This window comes from Fringilla coelebs, assembly GCF_963513975.1.
Source record: "Fringilla coelebs genome assembly, chromosome: 6".
NCBI classification, from domain to species: domain Eukaryota; kingdom Metazoa; phylum Chordata; class Aves; order Passeriformes; family Fringillidae; genus Fringilla; species Fringilla coelebs.
The window spans coordinates 38,653,745-38,680,696 of NC_140034.1; the positions used below are offsets into that span (position 1 = coordinate 38,653,745).

At 37.6% G+C, this 26,952-nt stretch overlaps 1 protein-coding gene across 7 annotated transcripts in view; it reads right to left on the reverse strand.

Annotated features, from left to right (window-relative positions):
- The window catches only part of PHF21A (PHD finger protein 21A), a 134,894-nt gene that overhangs the window by 72,263 nt on the left and 35,679 nt on the right, over positions 1-26,952 (reverse strand). For all 7 annotated transcript variants that reach the window (XM_084208795.1, XM_084208794.1, XM_084208797.1 and 4 more), the window contains 2 exons: positions 23,549-23,581; positions 21,361-21,426 (listed from right to left, as the gene is read on the reverse strand). In XM_084208795.1, coding sequence (XP_084064921.1) covers positions 21,361-21,426; positions 23,549-23,581 — 99 coding nt within the window. The remainder of the gene's footprint in view (positions 1-21,360; positions 21,427-23,548; positions 23,582-26,952) is intronic.

A 26,952-nucleotide genomic window follows, 5' to 3' on the forward strand; every position in this document is an offset into this window, starting at 1 on the left:
GCATTAAATGATTTATATCAGGCCATTTAATAATTGAATTTGCAGTAAATCAAGGGAACTGGGCAAGTTTGGGTTTGTTGCTAAAGGCTTTAAATATGTTTCCATCTTTGCCATACATTAACAAACTTTCTCTCTGGGCACTGAAGTTCAGGCCAGCATAAATTTACCGCTATGGCACTGACTGAAACCTGTTTCAAACCTGAGATCAACTGTTCAAGGATAGATTGATTCTGACAACTTTTTATGCGTTATACTTGAAGACAAGAAGCTGAGAAACATTACACCATACCCAAATGTCCACAAAAAAATTTACATCAAGGCATTTTTTTAATCTAGATTATGCCTTATTTAAATTCAGCAGAAAGTAAAACTAGTTTGCTTGTCTTTGATCAGCCTTCTTTGAACTATCACCCTGTTGCAAGAAGCTTCAACCAAGTTGCAATTCCCCCAGTATAACACTAATGCATGTTTGTTTGCAAAGTACGTGTTGTTAAAACGTTGCATCTATGATGTTTAAATTTGCAATTAGCTTAGAATTATTGTTAACTGCTTTTGTTGGGAGAGGAGCAGGGGTCCTGCAGAAGCTCTCTCTTTCTTCCTTCCTTAAATTCACTATTTAAGTAATGTACTTGCACAAATATTACTGTCTAGTGAAAAAGCTCTTATTGCCTTGCATGTATTTTCCCTTGGAAGACCAGAATACATCTGAAAGTTTTTCCACATATAAAGGATTTTTTTAAAAAAATACAATCTTTAAAAATATATGATTTTAGAAATTAGAAGACATAGCATTTATACATTGCTATATGTGTAGCTATATCAACAGCAATGTGCTTCCATGTCCATGCCCATGCGTGCAGTATCAGATCACTTATATTCAATAGTAGTCAGCATGGGTTTACAAAGGGTAGGTCACGTCTGACCAACCTGGTGTCCTTTTATGACCAGGTGACCTGCCCGGTGGATGCAGGAAAGGCTGTGGATGTTGTCTATTTAGACTTCAGCAAGGCCTTTGATACTGTCTCCCACAGCACACTCCTGGAGAAGCTGGCAGCCCACGGCTTGGACAGGAGCACTCTTTGCTGGGTTAGGAACTGGCTGGATGGCCGGGCCCAGAGAGTGGTGGTGAACAGTGCTGCATCCAGCTGGTGGCCAGTCACCAGTGGTGTCCCTCAGGGGTCTGTGCTGGGACCAGACAGACCTATATAGACAGACATCTATATTTTTATAGATTACATGGATGAGGGCATCAAGCCTTTCATTAGTAAATTTACAGATGACACTAACCTGGGAGCTTGTGTTGATCTACTAGAAGGAAGGAGGGCTCTGCAGAGAGACTCAGATTGGTTGGATGGATGGGCAGAGTCCAACAGCATGAAGTTTAATAAGTCTAAGTGCTGAGTTCTACATTTTGGCCACGAAAATCCCCTACAAGGTTACAAGCTGGGAACAGTGTGGCTGGACAGTGTTCAGGCGGAAAGGGACCGGGGGGTGCTGGTCAACAGCCAGTTGAATGTGAGCCAGCAATGTGCCTAGGTGGCTGAGAAGACCAATGGCATCCTGACCTGCACTAGGAATTGTGTGGCCAGCAGGAGCAGGGAGGTAATTCTTCCCTGTACTCAGTGCTGGTGAGACCGCATCTTGAGTACCGTGTCCAGTTCTGGGCCCCTCAGTTTAGGAAGGATGTTGAGATGCTTGAGCACACCCAGAGGAGGGCAACAAGGTTGGTGAGGACTTAGAACACAAACCCTGTGAGGAACGTTTGAAGGAACTGGGGTTGTTTAGCCTGGAGGCAGCTTAGAAGTGACCTTATTGCTCCCTACAACTTCCTGAAGGGGGGTTGTAGCCAGGTGGGGGTTGGTCTCTTCCACCAGGCAGCAACTCACAGAACAAGAGGACACAGTCTTAAGCTACATCAGGAAAGGTAGAGGTTGGATATTAGGAAAAAGTTTTTCACTGAAACAATAATAAAGTACTGGAATGCTCTTCCCAGGGAGGTGGTAGAATCACCATCTCTGGATACGTTAAAAAAAAAGACTGGACATGGCACTTGGTGCTATAGTCTCGTTGAGGTGTTCGGGCATAGGTTGGACTCGATGATCTTAGAGGTCTCTTTCAAACTCATTATTCTGTGATTCTGTAATGTAGGTCTTTGCATACTCTAGGTAGTTTGTAAACAGAAATTAATGTATCTTCAGCTACTTAGTCATTTGATTAAATACTCTGAGCCATGTTTAATTGATCAGCGATCTGGCACAGAGAAGCAAAGGCTTTTGTAAGTACATCCAGTGAATGACAGGAAAGTAGGCATTAGAATTCAGAGCAGTTCCTAAATTCCAGACTATGATTTTTTTTTTTACCTACTCACTGAACAGAACGTGCTGCAAATGTGTTCTGCAAAGAGAGAATATGGTGAAATAGTAAGGGGAAAATACAGATGGTAGACAGCTTTTTCTCCTCCTCTTTTTTGTTTTAAACTTCATGGCCAAAACTGTATTTCCCCCTTTCCTTTCATGAGTACCCTCTCAGTTCCTTCCTCATTCCAAGCAACTGAAAATCATCCTCTGAGCAGCTGGGATGCTTTAGAGTGAACAACACAAATCAGCATATCATAAGTGTAATTAAATTTTAAACCAGCCTTTTAGGGGGCACTAGTTAAACAGAAAGCCCTTTGTATTTTTATCACTTCAACAGCAGTAGAAATCAAACTTTCAAATTTGATTATCCCTGGTCTGAAGGTTTTCCACATTACAGAGCATCCATTTGCCCTTTCTGCACAGCCACAGTGCGTCAACATGCCCTTTTTCACAGTATGAGGGGGCACCTCCTGCCTCTTTTTAGTAAAACTCTTTTGACTCCTTCTCAGTCAACTGTGCAAAATGTGGAAGCATTCGCAGATGGGATGAAGACGCATGTAAGTTACAGGAAAACACTGCAGATCTTATGTTATTTATTGTGCATCCTTAAATACAGACTGACATCTGCCAGCTCACAGTTAAGCAAAACTCACATTTGAATCCACATTTCTAGTGAGCAACCTAGTCAAGAATTAAATTATGTCACATAACATGTATATGTATAGAAAGTAATAGGACTCAGAATAAACGTTTACATGCAAGGGCCAACCCTGTTAGAACAAGATAGTCCCCCTAGCCAATGTCACACACAGGAACCAAAACAATCAGCAGCCACAGCTGGCCCAGCATAAATGTGCAGGTAGTGCCACTATCAACACAGCAGAGACCAAAAGGAAAGATTTGGTGGAAATCTGAAACAAGGCTAAAACTCACCCTTCAAGCTGGACAGAAGAAGGGCTTTAATTTCCACACCACCACATCCCTGAAGGTGAGCTAAACACTTTGCATATCAATGCCGCAGTTTGCTAGTATGCCTGGCATGCAGATTCAAGCTGGTGTTAGCAGGATACTCTTGCTATATCCCAGTTACTGTCTTCTCACAGGTAACAAAGTACTTACTATTTGCTGATCAGATTTCAGGCCCTAGCACAGCTTGCTTTTGTGTTTTATACAGTAAGTGGTATTTTCTTCCCAGTTTTAGAACTTGCCTATCCTTCCAGATACACAATGGAAAGAAACTACAAAAAGCCATTAAAACCTATCACAATACAATGACAATGTTATTCAAAAGTGGTCGATTAAAAAGATGAGTCAAAAAAAATACTGTCCAATATTTAATGGAGAATCTGCTGCAGCAGATTTGTCAAAGCATGACAAATTCAGTGACAGTTGGGTGTGTGAGTTTGTATAGGAGTTTGTATAGAAATAGGACTGTGAAAACTTCTGAGAACTACCTGAGTTAATTCTGCAATAAAAGTATACACCAAAAGAATGATTTTATTTCTTTCATTAAACACAAGCAGCATTGCTACAGTTTTTACTGATTTCCCAGAGTTTGCATCTTGTCTTCTTCTAGGATGGCATGCATCTGTATTTTAAGAGCACAAGTCAGTTACTTCTATGATATTATTAGTTACTAGAAAGTTTTCAAATGCTTGAAATACTGGAGAACATTTCTAGGTTATTGAAGTTTTCATCTATTATTGTTTGTTCCTAAAGTAACAGCTTAAAAACTGACTAGTTATTACATACAATGGTAAGCTGTGCCTTTCCATAGTTCCCCATTTTACCCGAAATCCCCAATTTCTGCAAGCTTTACTAGCATTCAGCATGACAGATTATGAAGCCACATGCTACCCCATCATCTTTCGCTGTTTCTTGGAGGCTCTCTCTCCCTCTGTATAGCCTGCACAAGACTCTGTGTTCTGCAGTCAATTCACACACCTCACTGAACAGCAAGAGCACATATCTAGGCCCACAGCAGGGGGGTTAATTAACTGTATAAGGGACAGAGCTGCCTCTAGAGTTATCTTTTATATGTATACAGGGAATAAACTGAGCTGACAACTCAGGGGAAAATGCAGTAAGCTTTGCACTCCTCACGTTCTCGTAAAACAACACTAATTTAAAAAAATGAATACAAATTTAGCAGCAGCTCTAGATTATAGCTGAGTAAGAAAGATCCCATCTGAAACACTGACAAAGGAACACTCAGTTTAAGAGTCTTTTCAAACTGTAATAAGACCTTGCAGATGGACAAATGAAAACATTTATCTCCTTCTCATAGCACCTGTTCACATCTATTGCATTTAATAAAGGTTGGATACACAGAGAGAGGCATTGGTTGATTACTTTCACATTAAGTTAGCAGACAATACAGTAACAAAGAACATTTGCATACAGCACCCTTCCTTTTGGTGTTAGTGCCAGCAGAGCTGCAGCAATGTTAATGCCCTGGAAAAGTTTTAGAAAAAAACACCAGTGTTTTCAAAACATCTTCCTAAAACCCTGCAATGGAGGGGGCTTTCCATCCCAGGAAAATAAATTGTCAAATATACAAGTGAGCATATTAAGACTGATGGCACATGCACTGAGATCAGACAGGGATACTAAGTAATACAAATGGGAAAACAACTTATACTTCCATTCAAATAATGCAAGCCCAGTCAATCAATCCTTTAGGGAGAGTGGCATCACTCTGTATTCATGAAGTACATATGTGCTTTGAGGAGGAGGTTGTACTAGACGACATCTGTAGCTCCCTTTGTACCTACAGATTTCAACTTATCCCATCAAAACACCAATTTTGGTATCAGCCCAGAATGAACATTAGAAAAATAAAACTTGCATTATATGCTCTTGAGTATACCCCAAGCCTGAACTTTTCCATCTTTTTCACTTTCCTGTCTCATAACAATCTTATTTCTTACCACTGAGGCATAACTCACTGCCAAGAAGCACCTACAGGAGTTTGTGTCTCTAGAGTCAAACTATGTGTTCTATTAACAGTGCACTTTGAGGAGGGTGAAATAGAACAAAGACAAGCCCAGGTCAGAGGATGTAACAAAGCCTACCCCCACACAGTGAGCATCTCTATGATGATCTAATTTGTGATATCTAGACTGTATGACAAAGGGAAGAGAATTTTCTTCAAGTTTCTTTTTTCATTGTAGTTGTTATGGTAGCTTTGTAGGGTAGGAAGGAGTTTTTGGACTGTTTTTAATCACCATTATGTTATTCTTCATCATTTACAATTCTTTCCTTGTGGACCTGGCTGCTGGATTGTCCAGGAACATCCTGACTGCATCAGCACACAGCATGTTAGAAGTTTCACAGATGTCTTTCCTCCTTACCCCATATCCTTCTACAATTTAAAGCAATTATGATGTGGAATTTGCAGGGGGCAGAGGAGCAGAAAACTCAGAAGCTGTCCTGCTTGGAAAAAGCAGAAGACCTCTTCTAAGTGCCTGCCCCAAAAGGTAAATTTTAATTAAATAAAAATGCCCATATTCTCATGCTTTAGCATTCTTTGAGTTTCTTGAGCACTTTTTTTAATGATCAAGGCATAAATGTCCTAAGAATAACTGTAACATATTAACCTAAAATGATGCTCTACAACATTGGACTGGTTACCATCTAGAATTCTTGATTCTGAATGTGCTTTTGGTAAGTCATAATTCTAGCTTTCTCTTAGACTCAGCTGCACTTTGAAACAAAAGTGCAAAAAAGCTGTCTTCTTCAGTAGCTCGATCACTACTTAAATTTAAAGTCTAAAAAAACACCAAAGCCATCTCCCCTGTGGTGGTTTGACCTTGGCAGGACACCAGGTGCCCACCAAAGCTGCTCTGTCAACCCCCTTGTCAACTGGACAGAGGAGTGAGAAAATATAAAGAAAGTGTCATGGGTCAAGAAAAGAACAGGGAGAAATCACTCACTTACTGTCACAGGTAAAATTGACTCAACTTAAAGATATTAAATTTAATTTAGTACCAATGAAATCAGAGGAAGATAATGAAAAGCAAAATCAAAACTTAAAAACTGTCTCCTCGCCCCCACCCCTTCCTGGACCTAATTTTCTGATTCTCTAAATTCCTGTTTCTCTATCTCCTTCTGCCTTGAGGGGCAGGGAGATGGGAATGGGGGGTTATGGTCAGTCTATCACATGCAGTCTTTGCTGCTGTTTCCTCCTCAGGAGGAAGACTCCTTCCCCTGCTCCCGTGTGGGGTCCCTTCCATAGGAGACAGTTTCACAAACTTCTTCCCGTGGGCTACAATGCATCACAAACTGCTCAGAGTAGGACCCTTTCATGGGGTGCAATCCTTCATGGGGGGCAATCACCATGTTCTGCACCAGGTACTTCAAGGGAATGCTTGCTCCTGCACCTGGGGCATCTTCTGCCCCTCCTTCATACTGACTTTGGTGTCTGCCCAGCTATTTCTCTCACACATTCTCACTCCTCCCTTCTCTGACTGCAATCCTCTTCTGCACAACAACTTTAATTTTTTCCTTCTTAAATGCATTAACCGAGAAGCACTACTGCCATCACTGATGGATTCAGCCTCAGCTAGTGGCAGGTCCATCTTGGAGCTGGTTGGAATTGTTTCATTGGACGTAGGGAAAGCTTCCAGCAGATGCTCAGAGAAGCCACCCCTGTAGCCTCCCTGCTATCAAAACCTTGCCATGCAAAACCAATACAACCCAGATGTCCCAAACAAATAGCTTTACTGTTATTTAAGCTGAATCAAGGCTGAAGAACTTAGAAGAAAAAAAAAACCACCCTTGTTTCTATTCCAATTCACACATAAAAAACAACCCAACAATTTTTAACCAAGCTCCAAGTACAGCATAAATTCTCAGTATAGCTATGGCTGTGTAAGACCAATGAAAACAAAAGAACTGATAAGAAAGCTCACATCCCTCAAGACAGAATTTATCAGCTTCCTCCATTTTTATAACTAGGCAGCAAGAGTGAGGATAGCCACAGCGGACCACCATTTAGGTCTGATTTTCTGTTGCCATAAATTGTTTTATTCAAAGCCAGAGATTAAGCAATAAACCAGGATTTTGACTAAAGTTTCAGATACCTCATTGCTTCCTGCTTGGACCTACTACACATGATCTATATAAACGCTCAGGATTTGCAACATAAGCTCTCAAGCAGAATTTAAAAGTTCTGTCTCCAAATAATTCAGTTTGAAATTTGCTTAACAAAAATCATAATGTTGTCAGATATCAGGTTGCTCTCTGCTGTCAGCTTCCAAAAAGTCTTTTCAGATCTTCTTCATATATACAACGCAAGGAATTCAGTTCTTCAAAGAACACTCAAGAACTACTTTAGATTTCTTTTTGTGCTTCATCTTCATAGTTATAGTGTTAGGTAATACTGAAAATAGTATCAATTGTGACAAACAAAATGCAAAGCTTCAACAGAAATTTTCCACGTGCATCTGTAACAATTTCTATCCTCTATACTTCAATTCCAGTCATTTGATTGCACTGCCATTGTTGTGCCTGCTTCATGCATAGGGCTACCATGTGGATCAGCTATTCCAGTGGGAGAAGCAAGAGAGACACAGCCTACCTTCCTCTCTGCCATTCAGGAGCTGCAGGTACATTTATTGGATCTGCATCCCTGGAAAAGGGAGACTACCAAGCCAGAGACTGGGTTCAAAGCTGTGGTTACACAGCTGTTTGGTCCAAGATAAATACAGCTGTCAAATGAAAACTGTTTCACCCTTTGTTTCAGTCCTTCCTTTCTGCCACTTCCCTTATGCCAAAAGCTGTGTTCATTCAGCTGCACACAAGCCAAGCGACCAAAATGGATCATGCTCAAAAAAGGCACATCTCAGAGATCTTCAGCCAGACAGCTTTTTCACTTGGTCACTGCACAGCAACAGGAGCACTAGTTCCAGCACAAGAGAGGGGCAGAAGTCAGCAGCTAGACCAGGCAGGAGGACAGGTCACAGCTTTCATGGAGCTGTCCAATTTGAAACATAATCAAAGTGGCCATATAATGACAACCTATACAGTATGGGATACTAACTCAGTTTTGTCTCTGAAATACAGTGAATGTGATGCCTTGGAAGCACAGCACTGGAACTACTGGCTACAGAGGAAGACAACATAAAGAAGTGCAATCTGACTTTCCTGATTTCTGCACAGTGCTTCAGTAATTCCACACAATGACAATACAAAGTGTTATCATCAGCCCCAACCACAGGATGTTCTTAAATAGATATTTCTCAGCAACCTGCTTACAGTCTTTCAAGGACCATTAGCAAAAGACAAAGAAAATAGCAATTTTTAAAAGGCAGGCTTGGGGGGTATTTTCTGTGTACGTCAAGCATTTATTTAAAAAAGCAGGTACTTCTCTAGTCTGAGTTACCCAAGGCCTGTTACAAAAATAAAAAGTGCAAAAGCTTCTTAAAGAAACATTTATGTTCCATAATGGGCAACAGACAGAGAATGAATAACTCTTTCTATACCTTATATGCCACATATCAATTAAATGATTTATGGAAATGCACTCAGCCCTACAAAATAAAACATGTCAAAACAGTCAGCATTTTTTAGGCAGGCAAAGTAACAGAATGCACTGTGGAAAAAAGATACATTTAAGGTTACTTTCTTATTACTTTGTTTTCTATAGAACTTAATTGGACTCTTTACCAAAGCAGTTTAAATACAAACATTAAATTACCTGAAGCCTTACAGTAAGTGATTTTTATTTCTTATTATACTACTTTTGCTACCCATCATCTTCACATCTTTCTCAGCACACTGAAAGCAGAGGCCTTTGGGGCCATTTCCCAGTTATAAAACCACCACATACATACAACAGTGCAAACAGGATATGCACAAGCTGCATCATCCTTTGAGGGGATGCATCCCTCCCTCTCTCTGAAGTCTCTCCTCTTTGACGACTTCCAGAAATAGCAAGTGGACTGCAAAAAGGGCTTCATCTCCAGTGAACAAGAATAGTCCAAGCAGAATGAGGTAAACATGTGGCTTCATAGGGCAGCTTCCCTTAAAGGCAGGTATGAAAATTGAAATGGACACTGGGAAATATAGAGCAAATAGAAACTAGACAGGCAAACAGAATGGCAACTGTTCTGAAGAGGTGAGAGTACATTTGGGTGTAACTGCTCTTACAATCCCAACCCAAGCACCAGAGGCAAAATTTCCTCTTTTGGCATCAATCAGCACCTTACGTCATTACTTCCTCAATAATGGAGAGGAAGCTACAGCCAGAGATACAAACGCTGCCCACCAAACACCAGTAAGGCAGACAAAGTAGGAGAATAGGCCAAGTTCCTACAAAACCTTCCAGTCAAAGTACACATACCCCAATACCCAAACCCATTGATAAGAAAAAAGACCCAGTGGCGACACCAAGCTTAATGCAAACTTTGTCCTCAGAGCTGGCTGCTAACAGGGCCTCTGCAGTCCTGCCTTCCTCACTTTCTGTTCAGACACTCCTGCCCCTGTTCTGGTCCAAGGTAATTGGTTCATCTTTCAGCCTGACATAGCAGTAATGCTATGAAGTGTTACGCAGAGTTTACCAAGTGAGCCCAGGATTAATGCAGCACCCAAGCATTTCTCCATGGCCTTAGAATGTGATGCAGAAAATGTAATTAAATAGAAATTTATACAATTAATTTTCAAAATATTAGGTGGGGAGGGAGGGGGCAAGGAATCTGTTTTCTGAGATTTACTGCCTATCCCAATCTGTTCAAGAGAGCACTGACACCCTATCCCATGGGTGGTGGGTATAATTGTAATGAAAATGCCCAAACAAACAAGAATAAAGTACCACTGCCACATGCCTCTAAAGAGGGTAGAATTTTAATCAACAACTGATTTCTCTTCTCATACAGAAGTGTATGAGGCATTGTGTAACCAATAAGTCAAACGTTGCCTTTTCAAAGAAGTGACTTAAACTAAAAAGATCTTAAGACCATTTAATATGGGTTCATGCATGTAACTAAACACAGAAAAACCTCTAGGACCGTAAGCGCTAAGATGAACTTTTTGTCTCAGCATTTTCTAGTCCTAATCAGCATTTTGCAAGAGCTGATCATTAATATTTTAAAGGCAAATAAAGAATGTAATGAAATTTTGGAGACATCTGACCCACTAAAATATTTTTGAAAGCTAAGGCTCAAACTGACTGTATGTGTGTAAGTTAAGTGGGTCAGGGAAGCTAACTATCTACTAAATGCCATAATACACATGGTGTTTAAAACACACTTTTCTGAATAGGGAAATTTAAAAGCTAGCAAAACAGGCATTCAAGATAATTAAGTGAACTATAAAGATGATGGAGATTCTATCGCTGCAAAGCTTCAAATGATCAGCAATTTTCATTCAAGCAACTTTTGAACAACTTGGAACCCACAAAGATTATTCTCAGAAGTACATCAAGTTTAGTTCCACACAACCAAAACCAAATGTTGTAAACCCATTATGAAATGATGGAATAAAGTGTTTACATCACTTAATACAGTAATCACTTAATACAGTAAAAGGAGATAAGCAGGATAAAGAAAGAGGAAAGGGCAAAACCTGTTTATTCACCCTTTACTTTTTAGAAAGTGCTACCTAGATTACTTCATACGCACTAGACAGTAGTGCCAGTGCTTTGAAAGCACGCCTGACTATTGTAGGATATGTACAAGCTTATTAAATAATAACTCTTGTTCTAAAGGAATTTAGTTTAAAAGTGGCATTTTCATTCAAAACTAAAAAGCAGAACAAAAGAAACACAGAATTTCAAATTAGAAACTTTGTTCTTGAGTATGAGGACCAGACCTGTCTCTTGCTATTCAAATATAAACCCCAGCATATCATACATGGACCTAAATTTACCACTGCTACATTGCAGTCCAAGGTAATTTTACCTTTAAACAGTTACACTATATTAATGTCCCATATAGTGCCATACCACTGCTGCAGGGTCATCCTACATAATACTTTGATTATTGCCTGCAATCTTAAAAGAAAAAGGAAGGTTTAGGGATACAGAACCTGACACATTTTTATACTACCATAATGCATCTTCCTACAGCAAATGATAAATGCAATGCATTTGGGATTTACTACAAAGACACAACAAAACCATCAGCTGTGTTTTTACCTGGTTTATCCAGGAAAATGTATTGTAGAGCATCAGTAAGGTACACCCAGGTAGTACAGCTGTTTCCAAAAATGTTTGGCTATTTATTTCCTCTCTTCTGAGTACTCTGGTTTTATGACTAATATTACTCCTAGCTACTCTGGGGACCACCAAAAAAAATCATGTTTGCAGATCCATCCAGCTGGCAAGCTAGTTCACCCAACAGACCATTTTGTTTGTCTGCTATTGGTGAGACTGCTTGACTTCTTGCAGCACCCAGACGCATTCTAAGTGTCAGTTCTTGAAGTTTTCTCTCTATAGCTCTCCATGTATGTGGGATTTAAAGGCCTTCAGACCTTCAGATAGCTAATCTATGAAGAAGAATAGATGAAAAGCTGAAGATTAAAAATGGCATCATATCAGTGCTTACTGAACTCTAGCCATAGGATTTATTAGATTTTAAAATCTGAATTGACACTCACGGAGGGCCTGACCCAATGCTCCTGTTAGCAGGAGATGCACATAGCTCTAAACAAAAGGTTGTAGAAAATATTCCAGAATGCAAATTGATCTGGTAATTCATAATAACTCCCAGATTTCATAACTAAAAGCCCTCTCCAAAAGAGGGCTTTCCATTAACAGATCAAAACTGAATTTGTAGTATCTGCATTTCTCATTTAACTAAATTGCACTTTGCTCAAAAATCAAGACCTTTGGAGAAATTTCATTTTTGATTCTTGAAATTGTCAGAAACAAAGCTATGCAACTACTTGAATGAATTTAAAAGTAATTTGAGAGAAATTACTGAGTCTCTCATCAGTTCTTTGTAAGAGCTATAAAGTCCAAAACTGTTTTGTGATAGTCCTGTCTAAGTGAATATTTAAAGGAAATTAATATACTAAGTTATTAATAAACTAAGTTTCAAACAGACCTTTAGGCCACACAATTTAAATTGCCCAGCAGATAAATGTTAAGAGCTTAATGTACTGGGATGCTGTAAACTGCTTTCCGCATATTATTTACTTGGAGAATGGGATATGTCTGTTTCTTGAGATATATGACAAAATTTAGAATGAGTTGGAGAACCCAAGAACCTAATTTTGTCCAAGTTGATTGCTGAAGCATTTATTACTAGCCCAAAGGTGTGTGTGGAGCTTTTGATGCTAGAAAGCTGCTGACAATCATGCACTTCCACAGCACTCTGGGCTGGCCACAACTCTAAAGAACCAACTGCTGCTCTGAAAAACTGCCATACTAGACTAAAAATGAAGCAATTTAAAGAGAGTGAATGGATATGGAGCAAGACTCCACAGGCTTAAATACTGCCAAGTATTCAAATTTTCAGAAGTCTAAAATAAAAGGGCAGTCACTCGCTGTTCTACAGAACATCAGGCAGCTCTAAAGTATATATCTCAAAAATTCGCATCACGTATTATAGTTCCAATGTAATTTTTTTGTTTTCTAAGTAAAAGTAAGATAAACAAGTTCTGCCTTCTACAAACAGTAAACAGTCACTGAGGTTTTTCTCATTGAGTAAGGAAAAAAACAGCTCATTTCTCCTTGCTACACAGGGCAGTCTGGGTTCAACTCCTTAACACACTAATGGCCATTTACTATTGACACATTGCCAACATTTTACTGAGGAAACCTTGAGAAAGAAAAGGCAGGGGGGAAAAAAAAAAGTAATTATAACTTCTTAACTGCTTCTAACTTTCCTTACCTAACTTTGGAGGAAGATCACAGGACAAAAAAGATATGCTCATTGGAACTTGAGGGCTTTCTCCCTGCTAGTTTTTAAAAGTCTACTGTAAGAAGTCACTTAAATTAAAAATCGACAGAATCGAACAAGAATTAGTTTTCATAGAACACATCAGATAAACTCTGTAGGAAAAAAAAAAGTAATGAACGGAAGCCTAATCTTCCTAGTAGTTTTTAATAGTCAGTAGAGTGAGAATTGCCTTCACAACACCAACACAATGGTAAAAATTAGGTTCCCTTGTCTGATTTGCCTCCTAGTGGTGTCTCCACCACTCTACTGATCCCCCACATTTGGACTTTTTCAGCAAAATTTCCATCAAATTCTGCAGTCACCATAGCCTAAATTAACCTGTTACACTACTATTAGTGAGGAAAGTTGAAGAAGACCCCTTGCATTTCACTACCATTTTCAACAAAGTTAGGACAAAGGAGGAGATAAAAAGAAGCTCAAAGAATAATGGACCTAATTAAAACAAAAACAAAACCACACCAAAAAAAACTTACATTTCATCTGGCCACCACTTATCTTCCCTGACACTATGTCAGATGTCTCTGCTAACTTGCAATCTAACAGCAGGGGAAAAGTTGCTCTAAAGAAATTATACACATTCTGGAGTTTCTGAAGGTCAGAACAAGTATTTGAAAAGTTAACTAAGAAGTAAATACAATACTGAAAGAAAGTTACTCTGTATAATGACCAGAAATAGGTGTTTTCACATTGACTTGGCTCATATTTGAAGAAAATAAAACACTCTAATTCCACAAACAGAAAATGAAATCTGAACCAGATTATCTTCAGTGAATATCAAGATTTTCTAAGGATGAAGACTGCATTCTCTGCCTCCAATAGTGTCAATATAGAAAAGAAAGCACAGAGACATCATGAAACTCTGTGAAGAGCATTCTTACCTTTTAATACTTTAGGGATGTTCACCCTTTAAGCCCTTCAAGATTATCAGTCTCCACAACAAAATGATGGAAAAAATCCATAGTGAGAGTAATAAGAACAGACAACATTCAGTTAGAAAAGTGAAACCCAAAAAAAATCTTTTTATAAAGCATGCATTTATTTGGCCCATTCACATTTCCCTAATATGTCATCTCTCTAAATCACTTCTAGAAAGGTGTATTTCCTCTTTATTTGTCCACTACAAAGGATCCTTAGTCCACCTGTAAAAACCAGTACAATTAACAGAAAATAATTCCAAACTAGCATTATAGAAGCAATGCAGTATTATCACGTCCATCTCAGTCCTTTTTGAACCTATGCAGCAGGAGTTGAACTGAGTGGTTCCTCAATACCTTATGAGGGGGTAACACATGACCTATATTAGGGAAAACACCACCTAACACTGTTTACCTGAGTCAGTCTAGTTCTTGGTGTAGCACCAACCTATAAGATAATATTTGGTAATAAAAGTATTTTAGCCCATGGCTGTACTACAGTCAGTAACTCATAGCACAAAAAACCCCCACATTTCAGGAAGTGGCTTCTTTTCAAATCAGTACAGGCAGAAGAGAACAAACAGCAGAGACAAGCTTTTCCCTCTATTCTAAATGTTGGACACACTGTCTTTCTCTCTTCTTCCTTCCAAAATTCAACACACTTCAAAAAAGCTGGGGACCAAACAATTGCAATAGCAACTAAAGATCCATACATAAGGCTCTGAAAAGCAGATCCCTAGATTTGATTCCTTTTCTAACTTGCAATAAATCAAAATACTGTTTCTGTGGCTGTGAGGTTGTTCCACTGAGGCATGCAGAACAGAGCAGAATAAACTACTTTAATCTGTTTTAACTTATAAAAATTCATTAGTAGATTTAATCCCTTTTCCCAGCATCCAACTAAGAGGCATTTAAGGGTGCTATACAAAACAGCCTAAATCCCAGTCATCATCATCTAATGCTTCGCTTGTCTTCCCTTCGAGTATAAAAGGGAAAAGGGAATAGTAGGCCTTGAAATAACTGCTGATGTGTGAGGTTATCCGGCAAGTCAAAACACGCAGGAGCATCTAATAACCAACTCTCTCCATCAGTAGGGGATTTTCAAGGAAATACTGTAGTTTAATTGCCCATTTTCTATCTACAATGTTGATTTTCAAGCAGAGCAGGCTATTTTGGAGTTATGCCCTGGCTTATATGAAGATGAAAGATGTATGCAACTAGGTTCAATTAAAAAAGTTCTCCAGCTGCCTCCAAATCTGGCTTAAATACAGCATGAACTCAAAAATTAAAAGTTGAGCCAGAAAATCAGTGCTGAGGAAAGAGTAGCAAGGGGGTATGTGGAGAGTTTTTCTTTTTTTTTTTTCAGGACATAATGAAACGGTCACTCACATTTCATAAACTGAGTTATTCCAGTGTTAATTGTATATTAGATATGCAAAAATTAAGTTCACAAACCAATAGTGAGAAGTCTAGGTGGAATGGCATTAAAAGAAGAATGGGAAATCCAAGTTTACATGCCAGTATGGGTTTAATCATGATTTAAGCTTTATAAAAGGTCTGAGACACCTTAGCAATATTTCAGTCATATACAAATGATTATAACATCAGTTTTACAGGAGAATTTGGGGCAAAAGAGGCAGCAGGGAGAGATGCATCCACTCTCCTATCTACAATCATCTGTGCAACGTCCAAAATTTGCTTCAGCCAGTATATCTTGAGAATATGGAAAATGATAACTTAATGAGAAGTCATTATATTCACATTTTCACACAATATTTAGATGCAAATTAAATAAATACCAAAGATTAAAATAGAAAGCTTATGCAGATTTTTCAAATATTCACCTCTAAACAGGTGCTGTTCATACCTATCAGTGGGTTCAAAAGGATCTGACAATTCCCCGAGGCACTTAACTTACTTTTCCTTATGTCCAGATAGACCAGTATCTTTTTAGACAGGAAAAAATGATTGACTACTTCAAACAGTCTAAGAAGGATTATACAAACAGGTTTTTTTCATGTATTTTACAACTGCTTTATAAACAGTTGGCATAAATACATTCTTGTAGTTACATGCAAATTAGCATATCTTTATCATTCATGCAATTTACTTAAAAAAGATCACTGTTTAGTACAGTTATATGTACAATTCCAGATAAACAACTGGAACTGAAATTAGGTATCACCTGCCTCAAGCTATTAGTAATTAACCGCTCATATGGCATATTTGCAGACTTGATCCATTACTGACAAAATAATTGGCATTTCAATACATCCTTGCTCAATCGTAGAGAAAGGAAGTATCAGAAACTCCAGACAAAACTGGCAGAAGTAGTGACTTTTTAAATTTATTTCCAGATTTTTTGTCATAAACTGTGATGGTGTTCATCTGGTGTATCTACAACACACAGGCATACCTTACCTACCTTCTTATGCACAAGCATGAAGTGCACTTTCCTACCTGTTACCTGTACCCAGTTTCCCTCCTGCTCTCTAGCTTTCTTGAGCTTACATTCTTCCCACCAAACACTGTTGCTTCTCTTTACAGAACATGATGGAACATGTTTCGGGAACAATTTTCTGATAATGTGCTCAAAAAGCCTCCGTAAAAATTCACCTTTACTATGATTGACAACTGTTCAAGAAGAACAGTCTCATAGGATGGATTTATGCACACTACCAATCTTTTCATTACTAAGTTATGGTACCTGTAATAAATATAGCAACAGTAATGCTTAAAAGCTTTTCCTGACAGTTTTTGAAAACTTAAATAACAAGCTTCCTTTGTCAATCTAAACCACATGTTTACATTTATTTAACTATGCAAAACCATGGTTAAATTACTCTACCATTTTTTATATCTATCCCAAATACCTTTTCTCATTACTTGTTATTTAGTGGCAAGGTTAAAAAGAGTCTCACCCTGAACATACAGGACTTAGAATAACCTCATCTATCTCAATTTCCTGTAAGCTCTAAATACAAGGAAAATTCCTTAGATTTGCCTATTCATAATAATAAACTTGCTTTTATGGTGTGCATTTTTTCTAATTATATTCCACAGTTTCAACTACTCTTCACAATAAAGTATGTTAACATTTTTCCCCTGTGAAAAAATAAAACCACAAGTATCTCCATATAGCATATATATGTTGATAACTATTTTGATTACTTTTTCTTGCATACATACAGAAATCAAAATAACAAAGGGATCCACTTTATTATTTCAACATCAAGAGGAAATACATTAGAATACAAGTCTAGTTTCCACAACACTATTCTTAGAGAGTCAATGAATTTCACTGCAACTACAGGAAGAGACATTTGCATTTTATTTTCAAATATAAGGGAAAGAGACGTGATTTCTTTCGTAAGTGCTTACCACCATCACCCTTTTTTCGTAGAGTCAAAAGACTATTTGTGTAAGCTTTCTTTCACATTTAAGATGGAATATTGCTCTAACTTTTCCAGGAGATTGTGATAAGGACACATTTAGAAATTCCTCTGTATCTGACACAATATTGGAAAATAGCCTACATTTTTTTACTGCCCACATGACCTCTTCCTTGTCTTCAAAATTAAGTACTATAATGATACATACTCAATCATTATATATCTGAAAGTGCATATTCTTTGTTTTTTTAATTCACTATGGAGGAAAGGAGGCAGAAGAAAAGGTACTACTTCAAGATTACACCTCTTCCTTCCTCCTTTATGCTACCCCTGCTCTACCTCAGCCTTTCACCAGTGTCACTGGTAACAATTTCCACCCCATCTCCCCAAAACAAGCAAAAAAGAAGTATACACTAAAAACTTCCTCACAGAAAAGTTTTAAAAGTACATTTTTAAAATTTTTGTATTGTAATGAGTGTATTTAACCCAGACAAAAGCTGAGTAGTGCAAAGTAATTGTGGGTAAAATTCTACAAATCAGAATGCCAAGAGAAGACACTCTTGTAGAATAAAAAGCAAAGGAAAAGTGCTAGACTTTGACTGTGAATTTCTTCCAAAGATGTGAAAGTATAGAAAAAAACAGCGCTCCAAAGCAACAGAATTAATTCACATTTACAACCCAGCCTTAGATTTGGCAATTACATCTGCACTGAAAAACTTACTCTTGACTTCTGTTTACTGAAGAGGGGGGGGCCAGGAAAAGAAAGAGGAAACCATTTATAAAACCAATGCATTCAGAGTTTCCAGACTGCAGCTCTCACATTTATAGACGAGAGAGCAAGACTATTAAACTGAATTTCACTTATTGCCCGCAAATTAGAAAAGTAAGCATAGTTTACAACTGTGTAAAAATAATACAAAGAGACTAGCAGAGGGAAATCTACTAGTCTGAAGGATTCAAGCTTACAGCCCTTTAAATGCAAGTTATCGTCAAGTAAGTTTTTTCTCTTTTTGCAGTTTTCCTTTCAAGTGTTAACACACTCAGCATACATTGCTCCATTGTCTCTCCGGTATAACAAATCAAAGCCTTTATTTTCACCTCTGACATTTTCAAAAACATATGAATATATGACATACCTTATGCTATAAGTTCAACCCTGCATCAGCTAACAATTTTTTTTAGGTTTAAGCCTACACACTGTAGAGTCTACTCGCTTTCTTTTTGTACTTTGCCAGATCTCCTCAATTTCACAAACTTCTGAACAGAACTGTCATTATTAATTCTCAGCAAGACACCTAAGCCACTATGAATCACTGCAGCAACTGGCAGCAAGTGTCGGCACTATTCTCACAATGCTTCAGAAACAGAGGGAAGTCCTAAAGCAACTGAAAGCTTTTAGCTAAACCTACCGCTGACTTGGTTCTTGCACAAGTCTTCATCCAACTTCATTAAATAAGAGAGCAAAGAAAAAGTGTGCATTAGGGTGACATAACATTCCACAAGCCAAAAATATTTCATTATTCTACCTCTCTAACACCAGCATCTCAGCTCCATGTCTCCAGGTAGGGACACCACACAGGCTGGAACTTTAGTTTCTCAAACTTCATTAAAAGCTTATTGAACAGTGACCATTATGCATCCTATAACTGTCCACAGTGGAATTGGGCCCTCAAAGTTTACTCATTGGATATCAGGCACCAGAACTACTTGGCTCTAAACAAGAGTACAGATTACACATGTTGCACCCCTTCTTAACACAAGCACTGCACAATGCAAACCATTATATTTACTGTGCAAAACTGCATATTTCTCCATGCTGCGTGAAAATTGAATTGCTGATTAATATTCTACCCATAAAGGAATTGATAATAATGATTTTTCTTGAAAAGAAGTGAAAATGAAAACAGAAGAGGGGCTTTGTTGTAGTCTCTAAGGTGCTGCTTAACTGCATTGCTAAGCCAAAGACTTCTATACAACAGATTTCTGCAAATAAAGAGGGAGGGAGTGAGCACTTCTCTGCACAGGGAAGTTGTGTTTTTTTCCCAGAATTTATATTTACCATGACCATTGCATTTTAGCAGGTGTACTACTTTAACAACATTATCATCTGGAACACTGGCAGCTCTGCAGTCCAGTAGTAGAGATAACAAAATATTGAAACTTCAGCAATCATGGAGAAGTTCACTGTTGTTCTGATAATCAAACCCACAAAAATACAGAGAAGGAAACTACTGCAACCTCATACAGACTGTATTCGCTGTGTGGTAGAAGAAAACTCAAACTTATTTTTCAACGTCTTTTGGAAACTCAACCCATGTTCATCCCATGAACAAGTGTACTTTAGCACTTTGAGTTCAATAGAAAAAATAAAGCTTAATTTCTAGTGAGGGTAATTTAAAACACATGTTAGTATAGACCATTCTGCAGCATAATTTTACAGAGTTATAAATACAAGTTTAAAAGTTATGGTAGGATTTCCTTGCTTTCTTACATTCCACTCAGTGTCTCACTGCCTGTCCGTGCTCATCACGTGAACTGGAAGTCAATACAGCTTGCTTCATGGTATCAAGACAAGCTCATTTTGAAATTAGCATGGGCATCCAGAGCTTACCAGAGAATCCTGAAAAGACCTTGCTGTGAGACATAGCCACATGCAGAGGCTCATGCTGATTTTAGAGAATAAATCATCTTCAAGAGAGACATGCTATCATATCAGCAAAACCTCAGTTTTTGTTGAACTACTGTTCTCATTAAAAAATAATTTTCCTTATTATGCTTACATGTTTTGTCCTAGATTCACTGTTCCCCTAATAAAGCATACTATATTTTTTTTCAGTCAACAAAATTTCTAGATAAATGTAAATCACTGTCTGGCTATTTTTTGTAGGGATAGTAATACTCAGAACACATGCAGCTAGTAACAGACAAATGGAGGTATCTAGTTGACACTCATGCATTTTACCCATGCTCTAAAATTTTTCCCTCTTCAAAGGTCTAATCTAATGATCTAATTTGGTTCCATTATTGACATATTAAGCAACACAATTAAGGACTGCTTAAGTCAGTTTACTTGGGATGGGATGATGTGGTGTATGAGGGGTTTGTGCATTTGTTGCTCTTTTATGTTTTAAAAAAAGTGAGAACAAATTCTGTCCATATCTCAATATTACGTCTTTTTCTTCTTGCTATTCCCAAGGCCCATGTTCAAGTTCAACAATCTTTCTATTAAGCATTCAATTGTAATTATTACTCATACTTTAGAGCTGTCAAACAGAATTCCTACCAAATGGCAAGCATAAGACCATTGTGGTGTAATTTATCATGGTAAAAGCATCCCACTAATTTTCAAATTGTCTATTAAGTACCCATAACTGACATACATTTAGCTGGTCTTGACATTAAGAAAAATTCCAGCATACTCACCCATATACACGTGTGGACTTACTAAGTCAAAATCTAAAGATTTGCCTAAACCAGAATGGTTGAGTTTAGAAGAAGTTTAAAGATAATAATAAAGAAAGTGACAAAACTAATCTATTTTTCCATCTCCCTTAACATAAAATGTTAGTTTCAACACAAGAAAAATTGCTATAACTTTCACTGATTAAACTAGTTTCTTGTTTGATAGACTCACAATAACTCATTCTATCCTTTGTTGAGAAATCAAATAAAAATCAAAAATGTCTGGTTGCCCACGCTTATTTTTGCACTTTAAGATTTAGCAGCTCTCTTGGAAGCTAGGAAAAGAGACATCTTTAGAACAAGTGTTAAAAATACATCTCTGTTTCCCTACCTGTTTCTCACTCAGAGCTGTGATTTTGGCTTGAAGTTCATGAAGTTGTTTCTTCAAATCAGCGTTCTGATTAGAAAGAAAAAATATCTGTGAGAAAGATATTCCATTTGTTAACAAAGAGTAGTAGCAGGAAGGTGGGTTTTTTTGTTTGTTTGTTTTGTTCTTGCATAGTGTACTACAAATACAGCACCTCTGGATGTACAGCCAATAAAATTCAAACGGCTCAACAAAGCCTTATTTAAGTTGCTGAGTGCAACAATAATCAGAGGACCTTTTTAGCACTCAGAGAGATAGCCCAGTTTGGAAAGAAGATTTCATTAAAACATCCATTAGTGCTTATCACATTATAAAGCACATTTGTACATTTCATCAAGTTTACAAATTAAACAATAAATGTTTGTTAATATATCATACAACAATATCATACTGTATACAACAGTACGCTGTGGTATGTTATCTAAAACATTCTCACCAATGCTACTTATGCAAAGACATTTACACTTACTATGTAGAGTATAAACATATATACTAAATCTTAATTGACACATATATCAAATGAAGGCAAACATACTTAAGTCCTTATTTCCATGTATGCTTATGCCTTCAACAGTGCTAAAGAGAATTGCATTTGCCTTGACACATCATTCATGTTAGTGCTTTGCTTACACTAACACTTTTCAAAGTTTCAGATTTTAAAGCCATAAGTAACACTAGAAAGATGCAGACAGAAAACAATTTTTACTACAACTTTCTTTTCTACTGAAATAAAAAAAAATTAAAGAAACGTCTGTCCTTAGTTTAAAACCTGTGAAGCTCTGCAGAAATGTGACAGGGAGTCAGGTTTTCCTTAATTTTTGTCCTTTCTCACTTTTTTTTTCCTCAATTAAGTTGTAAAGTTTTCATACTAGATTATTCAGGTTTAGTCTGCTAAGCAGAAATATTAAAACACAAGACTAACATCATCACAGGAACTTCATTCATATTCCCTATTTTTATATTCCTCCAATTTTGAAATGCATTTTGATCTCAGCTTGCAGATAGTCTCTGATTCCAGCAAAACCAGATGTTGACCAGTCATCCTCCCTACTTCTAGATTCTACTTAATAAACTGGGATAAAAATGCATTAAGAGCATTGGAAACAGGGACCAGATTTACTTCTCTTGACTCTAGGAACTCTGCATGGCTACTTGCAGCATGACCTCACTTTCAGCAAGTATGAACTGAAAGCAAACTGCTCTGCAGACTAATTATTAGCAGATTGGACCAGCGAATTCGAGCAGATCTTACCCAAATCCCATCAGAATAACAACATTCAAAAAAACAGATTTTCCAATACCCTCCCTGTCAGAGGTTTAACTACCTGAGTGCTATTAAAAGCTGTCTTCTTACTTTACTGAGCTTGGAAAAAAAATGTACATTCAGAAAATTACATTTTCTGAAAAAGTAAAAAGGACATTTACTATTGTATGGGGATGGGAGGTCTTAACAGCAAGCCTCACGTGAGCAGCCTTTATCCCTCTACTCAACATTTCAGACTGGTTTGAGAGCTCCAGAGCACTCCTCATCCAGCATCCAGGAGTGTTTAACTGCTGTACAAGAAAACCAGGGACCTTATGCAGTCTTTGAGAAAAGGATTACTTCTTCTGTTTATGCAGGGAGTCCAGTTATCCAACTTCAGAAGCCCTGAAACTTCCCAAGGCCAAGTGTCTGTTCTATGGACACTACAGGGCTGGTAAGATGCCTAAGACAGGCAATCTGAACACAAGCTATTTGTTTGGACAAAATTTCTTGGACAGAATATACTCTCTCTTCTTGCACCGTGAACCTTCTGATACTACAAAAATGAAAAAAGTTATTGAAATAATGGCAGCTTTTATAGAGAGCAGCTTCCAATAAAATCAGAAACTTACTGCTCATCTGAACTGCATCATAGCCCAGAAAAGTCACTTGATTTAAACTATTAAGAATACGTATGAGGCAAAAAGCTCCACCATAATAGCAAGAAATTTGGTTTTGTCTTAAACAATCCAACAGCCATTGTTCAAAAACTTATGAACAAGTTTTCTTCTAAACACTGTGTTAAGGAAGGAAGACGGTGATCTAGAAATATCTAAAATCATCAAGTTTCATGCACTGTTATTTCCTGCTTTTTAAGGGAAATGATCCAATATAAAAATAAATAGTTACCTGTGGATCTTGCTTCATTTGGGCAACCAATTTCTAGAAAGAAAAAAAATGCGACAATACAATGAAGATTTTCATTACGAATATTTTGAACAATTTAAAATTCAGTATTTTTTAAGAACCTTTGTAAAAGCAAAATATCTTGTTTATAGTATTTTAATAGCAAAGCCTGGAGTCCAGTATTATAACATTTCCAAACCCATTCTTATTAATACAGTAAAAGTACTGTATTAATCACTTTTGCTCCTCCTAAACGGCTCTTGAACAAGTGACGCTTTTTAAAGACAATTTAAGCCAGCTGGGTAAGATAATCTAATAGCTGTGTCTCCTCTAGAACTGCTGGCCTCTTTGCTTGCAGTCACAAGAAACACAAACCACAGATAACTGCTGCAGGCACAAAAGCTGTTTGTATATTCAAGGGCAGAATGTTTCAAGTACTAAAGCTCTGCCTGTGTGTTGACTTGGCTGGTACCAGATGGAAGACCCATGTTCACAAGTATCTTTGCCACTTTTCTCCCTCAGAGAGAGATTGAGATCATTGTAGAAGAGATGCCCTCCACATCCAAAGGAAAACAGACAGATTGTTACCATTCACTATTCTTCCTCTCTCACTTCCTTCAGGCAGCTGCAGGAGAATGCTGTCTATTGCTAAGCAAGGAAAAAGTTACCAAAGAAAACCAGAGCCCAGAATGATGACAATGTAAACCAAAAACTCCTAATATCTTTTCTGGTAAATGTGTAGAAATTTATTTCCCTAATGTTTTCAAAGATTACGTCTTAGGTTTAGTAGCTACTAACACACATTTCATTCACTGATCTGCTTTAATTACTTTTTGAACCAGGAAACCATTCTAGATTCTGGGACCATAAGTTCCCAAGTGAAATTACAGGACTCTTATGTAAAAGGATGACCTCCTTTTTCTTTTGAATCTGTTTCCTTACAATGCAAGCATGAAGGACTAATACGATTACAGAAAACCAGAGCTGACTTGAGTCAAGAGGAGTTGGAACCCAGACTTGATGATCCTTACAGATCCCTTCCAACTTAAGACACTGTATGATTCTATGGCTTCTCTAGGCATCTCCTTCTTACATTTTTTCCACACCACATATTCCCCCATCAGTCTTCACCTCTTCAAATTGAACAACTCCTCATGCACAAATCATTCCATTGCTTTGTTCACTCCTGGCACTCTTCCATAATTCTCTAGTTTGTCTCTATCATCTGGAGACAAAGTTTAAAACTACGGGCAACACTCAAGTACTCTGTACTGCAAAAACTCCTTCCATCATGCCAACAGCCAGCTCACAGCCTGCTATTGCAGATGTAAAACTGGGCCTGTTTTTCTAAAGTGCATCACTTGGCATTTATCTACACTGAATATTATTGTTTCGTCATGCTGCCATTCAGCATCACAGGAACAGACTTAGCTTATTTTTCCTCGGTGCTTCCTGCCACATTGGAGCTTGACAAGCAACAAATCTGTTAGTTTTTATATAAAGTGCTCCTGCAGATGCAGTCATAAGACAATATAGTCAGTACTGTAAACTTTTCATAAAATATTGCTAAATTTTTGGATCACACAGTACTACGTCATGCAATCCTAAAGAAAAAAAATATTCCTCTTAAACATAAGCTAAATTTAAGGTATTTTAAAAGCTACTAATCTTTTTGCCATGAAATAAGAAAAGGACAAGGATGCTTAAGGTTCCTTCCACACATCAGCTTGAGGAATCATCCATGAAACTCAAACTTTCTGTAAGAATAGCTAAATATAAGTCCTTTAACACCTCTTGTGATCAAAACTATGAAGAGTAGACTGCTTCAAATTTATCTTAATCAAGTCAACACAGCAGCAGAACTACTTAGATGCATCTCTTCCAGGACAAACAATATAGCTTTGACATGGAAGACATCAGAATATTCAAGGTGTACACTCATAGAGAAGTGATCTGGTCAGGTGTCATTCATGGTGGATTCTCTGATCATGGAAAGTAGACAAAAAAAAGTAGCTTCTTCTGAACAATTAAACACCTTTTGGCAGTTCTTACTGGTAGTTTTAGATACACTTTGCCAAAGCAGCATTATGAAAGCTTCAGAGAGTTCTGGAAGTCAAACAGAAGAGGCAAAACCCAAGAAGCTATTCTACAAAAAACCCACATCATACTGAGCATCACTTGTACAGCCACGTAAGCAGTAACGGGCAACATGCTGCATCAGGAAGCTGGAAGGGTTTGGCTACACAGCTGAGCTGAATTCCTTGTGGTCATCACAGACACCTGCCCACCACTTCCAATAGGACAACAAACCATGACTTTGTGAGTGTTGGCAATCATCATTATAGAGTCCTCAGAAAAAGAAATACTAGAGAAGTAAAAGATGACAAGAGACAATTCTTCATAAATCCTGAGTAAAAAGTAGGAGCATATTATATCTCTTTAGGTTACAAAATTCAGAGCTATATGAGAAAGTTTAAGCATTTCAATTGAAGATATTTTTTTAAGGCCAAAATCAGTTTAATGATTATCAGCGCACATGCTGACAAGCAGTAACCATGCAAGCATAATTCACAAAACCTTTACTGAAGCACCCAACATTTTGTTGCAAGTGTTATTTTCCATTGTAAATATATAGACTTTTTCTTAGCCTTAATTATAGAAATATACAGCATCTTGAATTAAAAAAGGCAACCTTCTGATATCTTGATTTTTCTAGTTTGACTAACTAAAACCAAATCCAATTAAAGCTGATTTTTGTGCAAAGCTCTCTTTTAATGGCAACTGGGAAAAGTTAAAGCAAAGAAAGTCAAAAAACCCCAACAACTTTAAGCTGTTTAAAAAAGGTTTTCTTGTACACTTCTCAGTCTTCATCCCTGTTCTGTGAACAGATACTAAAGGTTATTCAAAATTCACAGTCTTAAAATGTTTGGTTCACTTAGGCAAAAAGGGGAATGAAGATGCACACAAGGGGCAAATGCTACCATACAAACACGAGCATGATTAACATTCTGATTGCTTTACAGAAGTTAATACTTGAAAAAATTACTTACTGGCCCTTAAACATTTCTATGTCTGCAGCAAAATGCCATGGGTAATTTCTGAACTTCCTTACCTCTACAACAAAATATCATTGAAGTTTTGGCTACAAAAGCCTTGGAGTTACTGAGGAGAGCAAAATACTCATCCATAGTTCTGGAAATCCATCCTTAGCTTTTTCAGGTTTTGCTCCCTGGATGTAAGTTGCATTTTGTTAAAGCAGACAGATTGATTTTACCAATTCATCCATTCGAGTCCTTGCAATATGTGCAGCATTGCCATACATACTGAGCAAGACATCCAGATCACATTTTAGACAAATCACCAAGTAATTTTGAAACATTTTCCAAATTTCATATGATGGACTACAC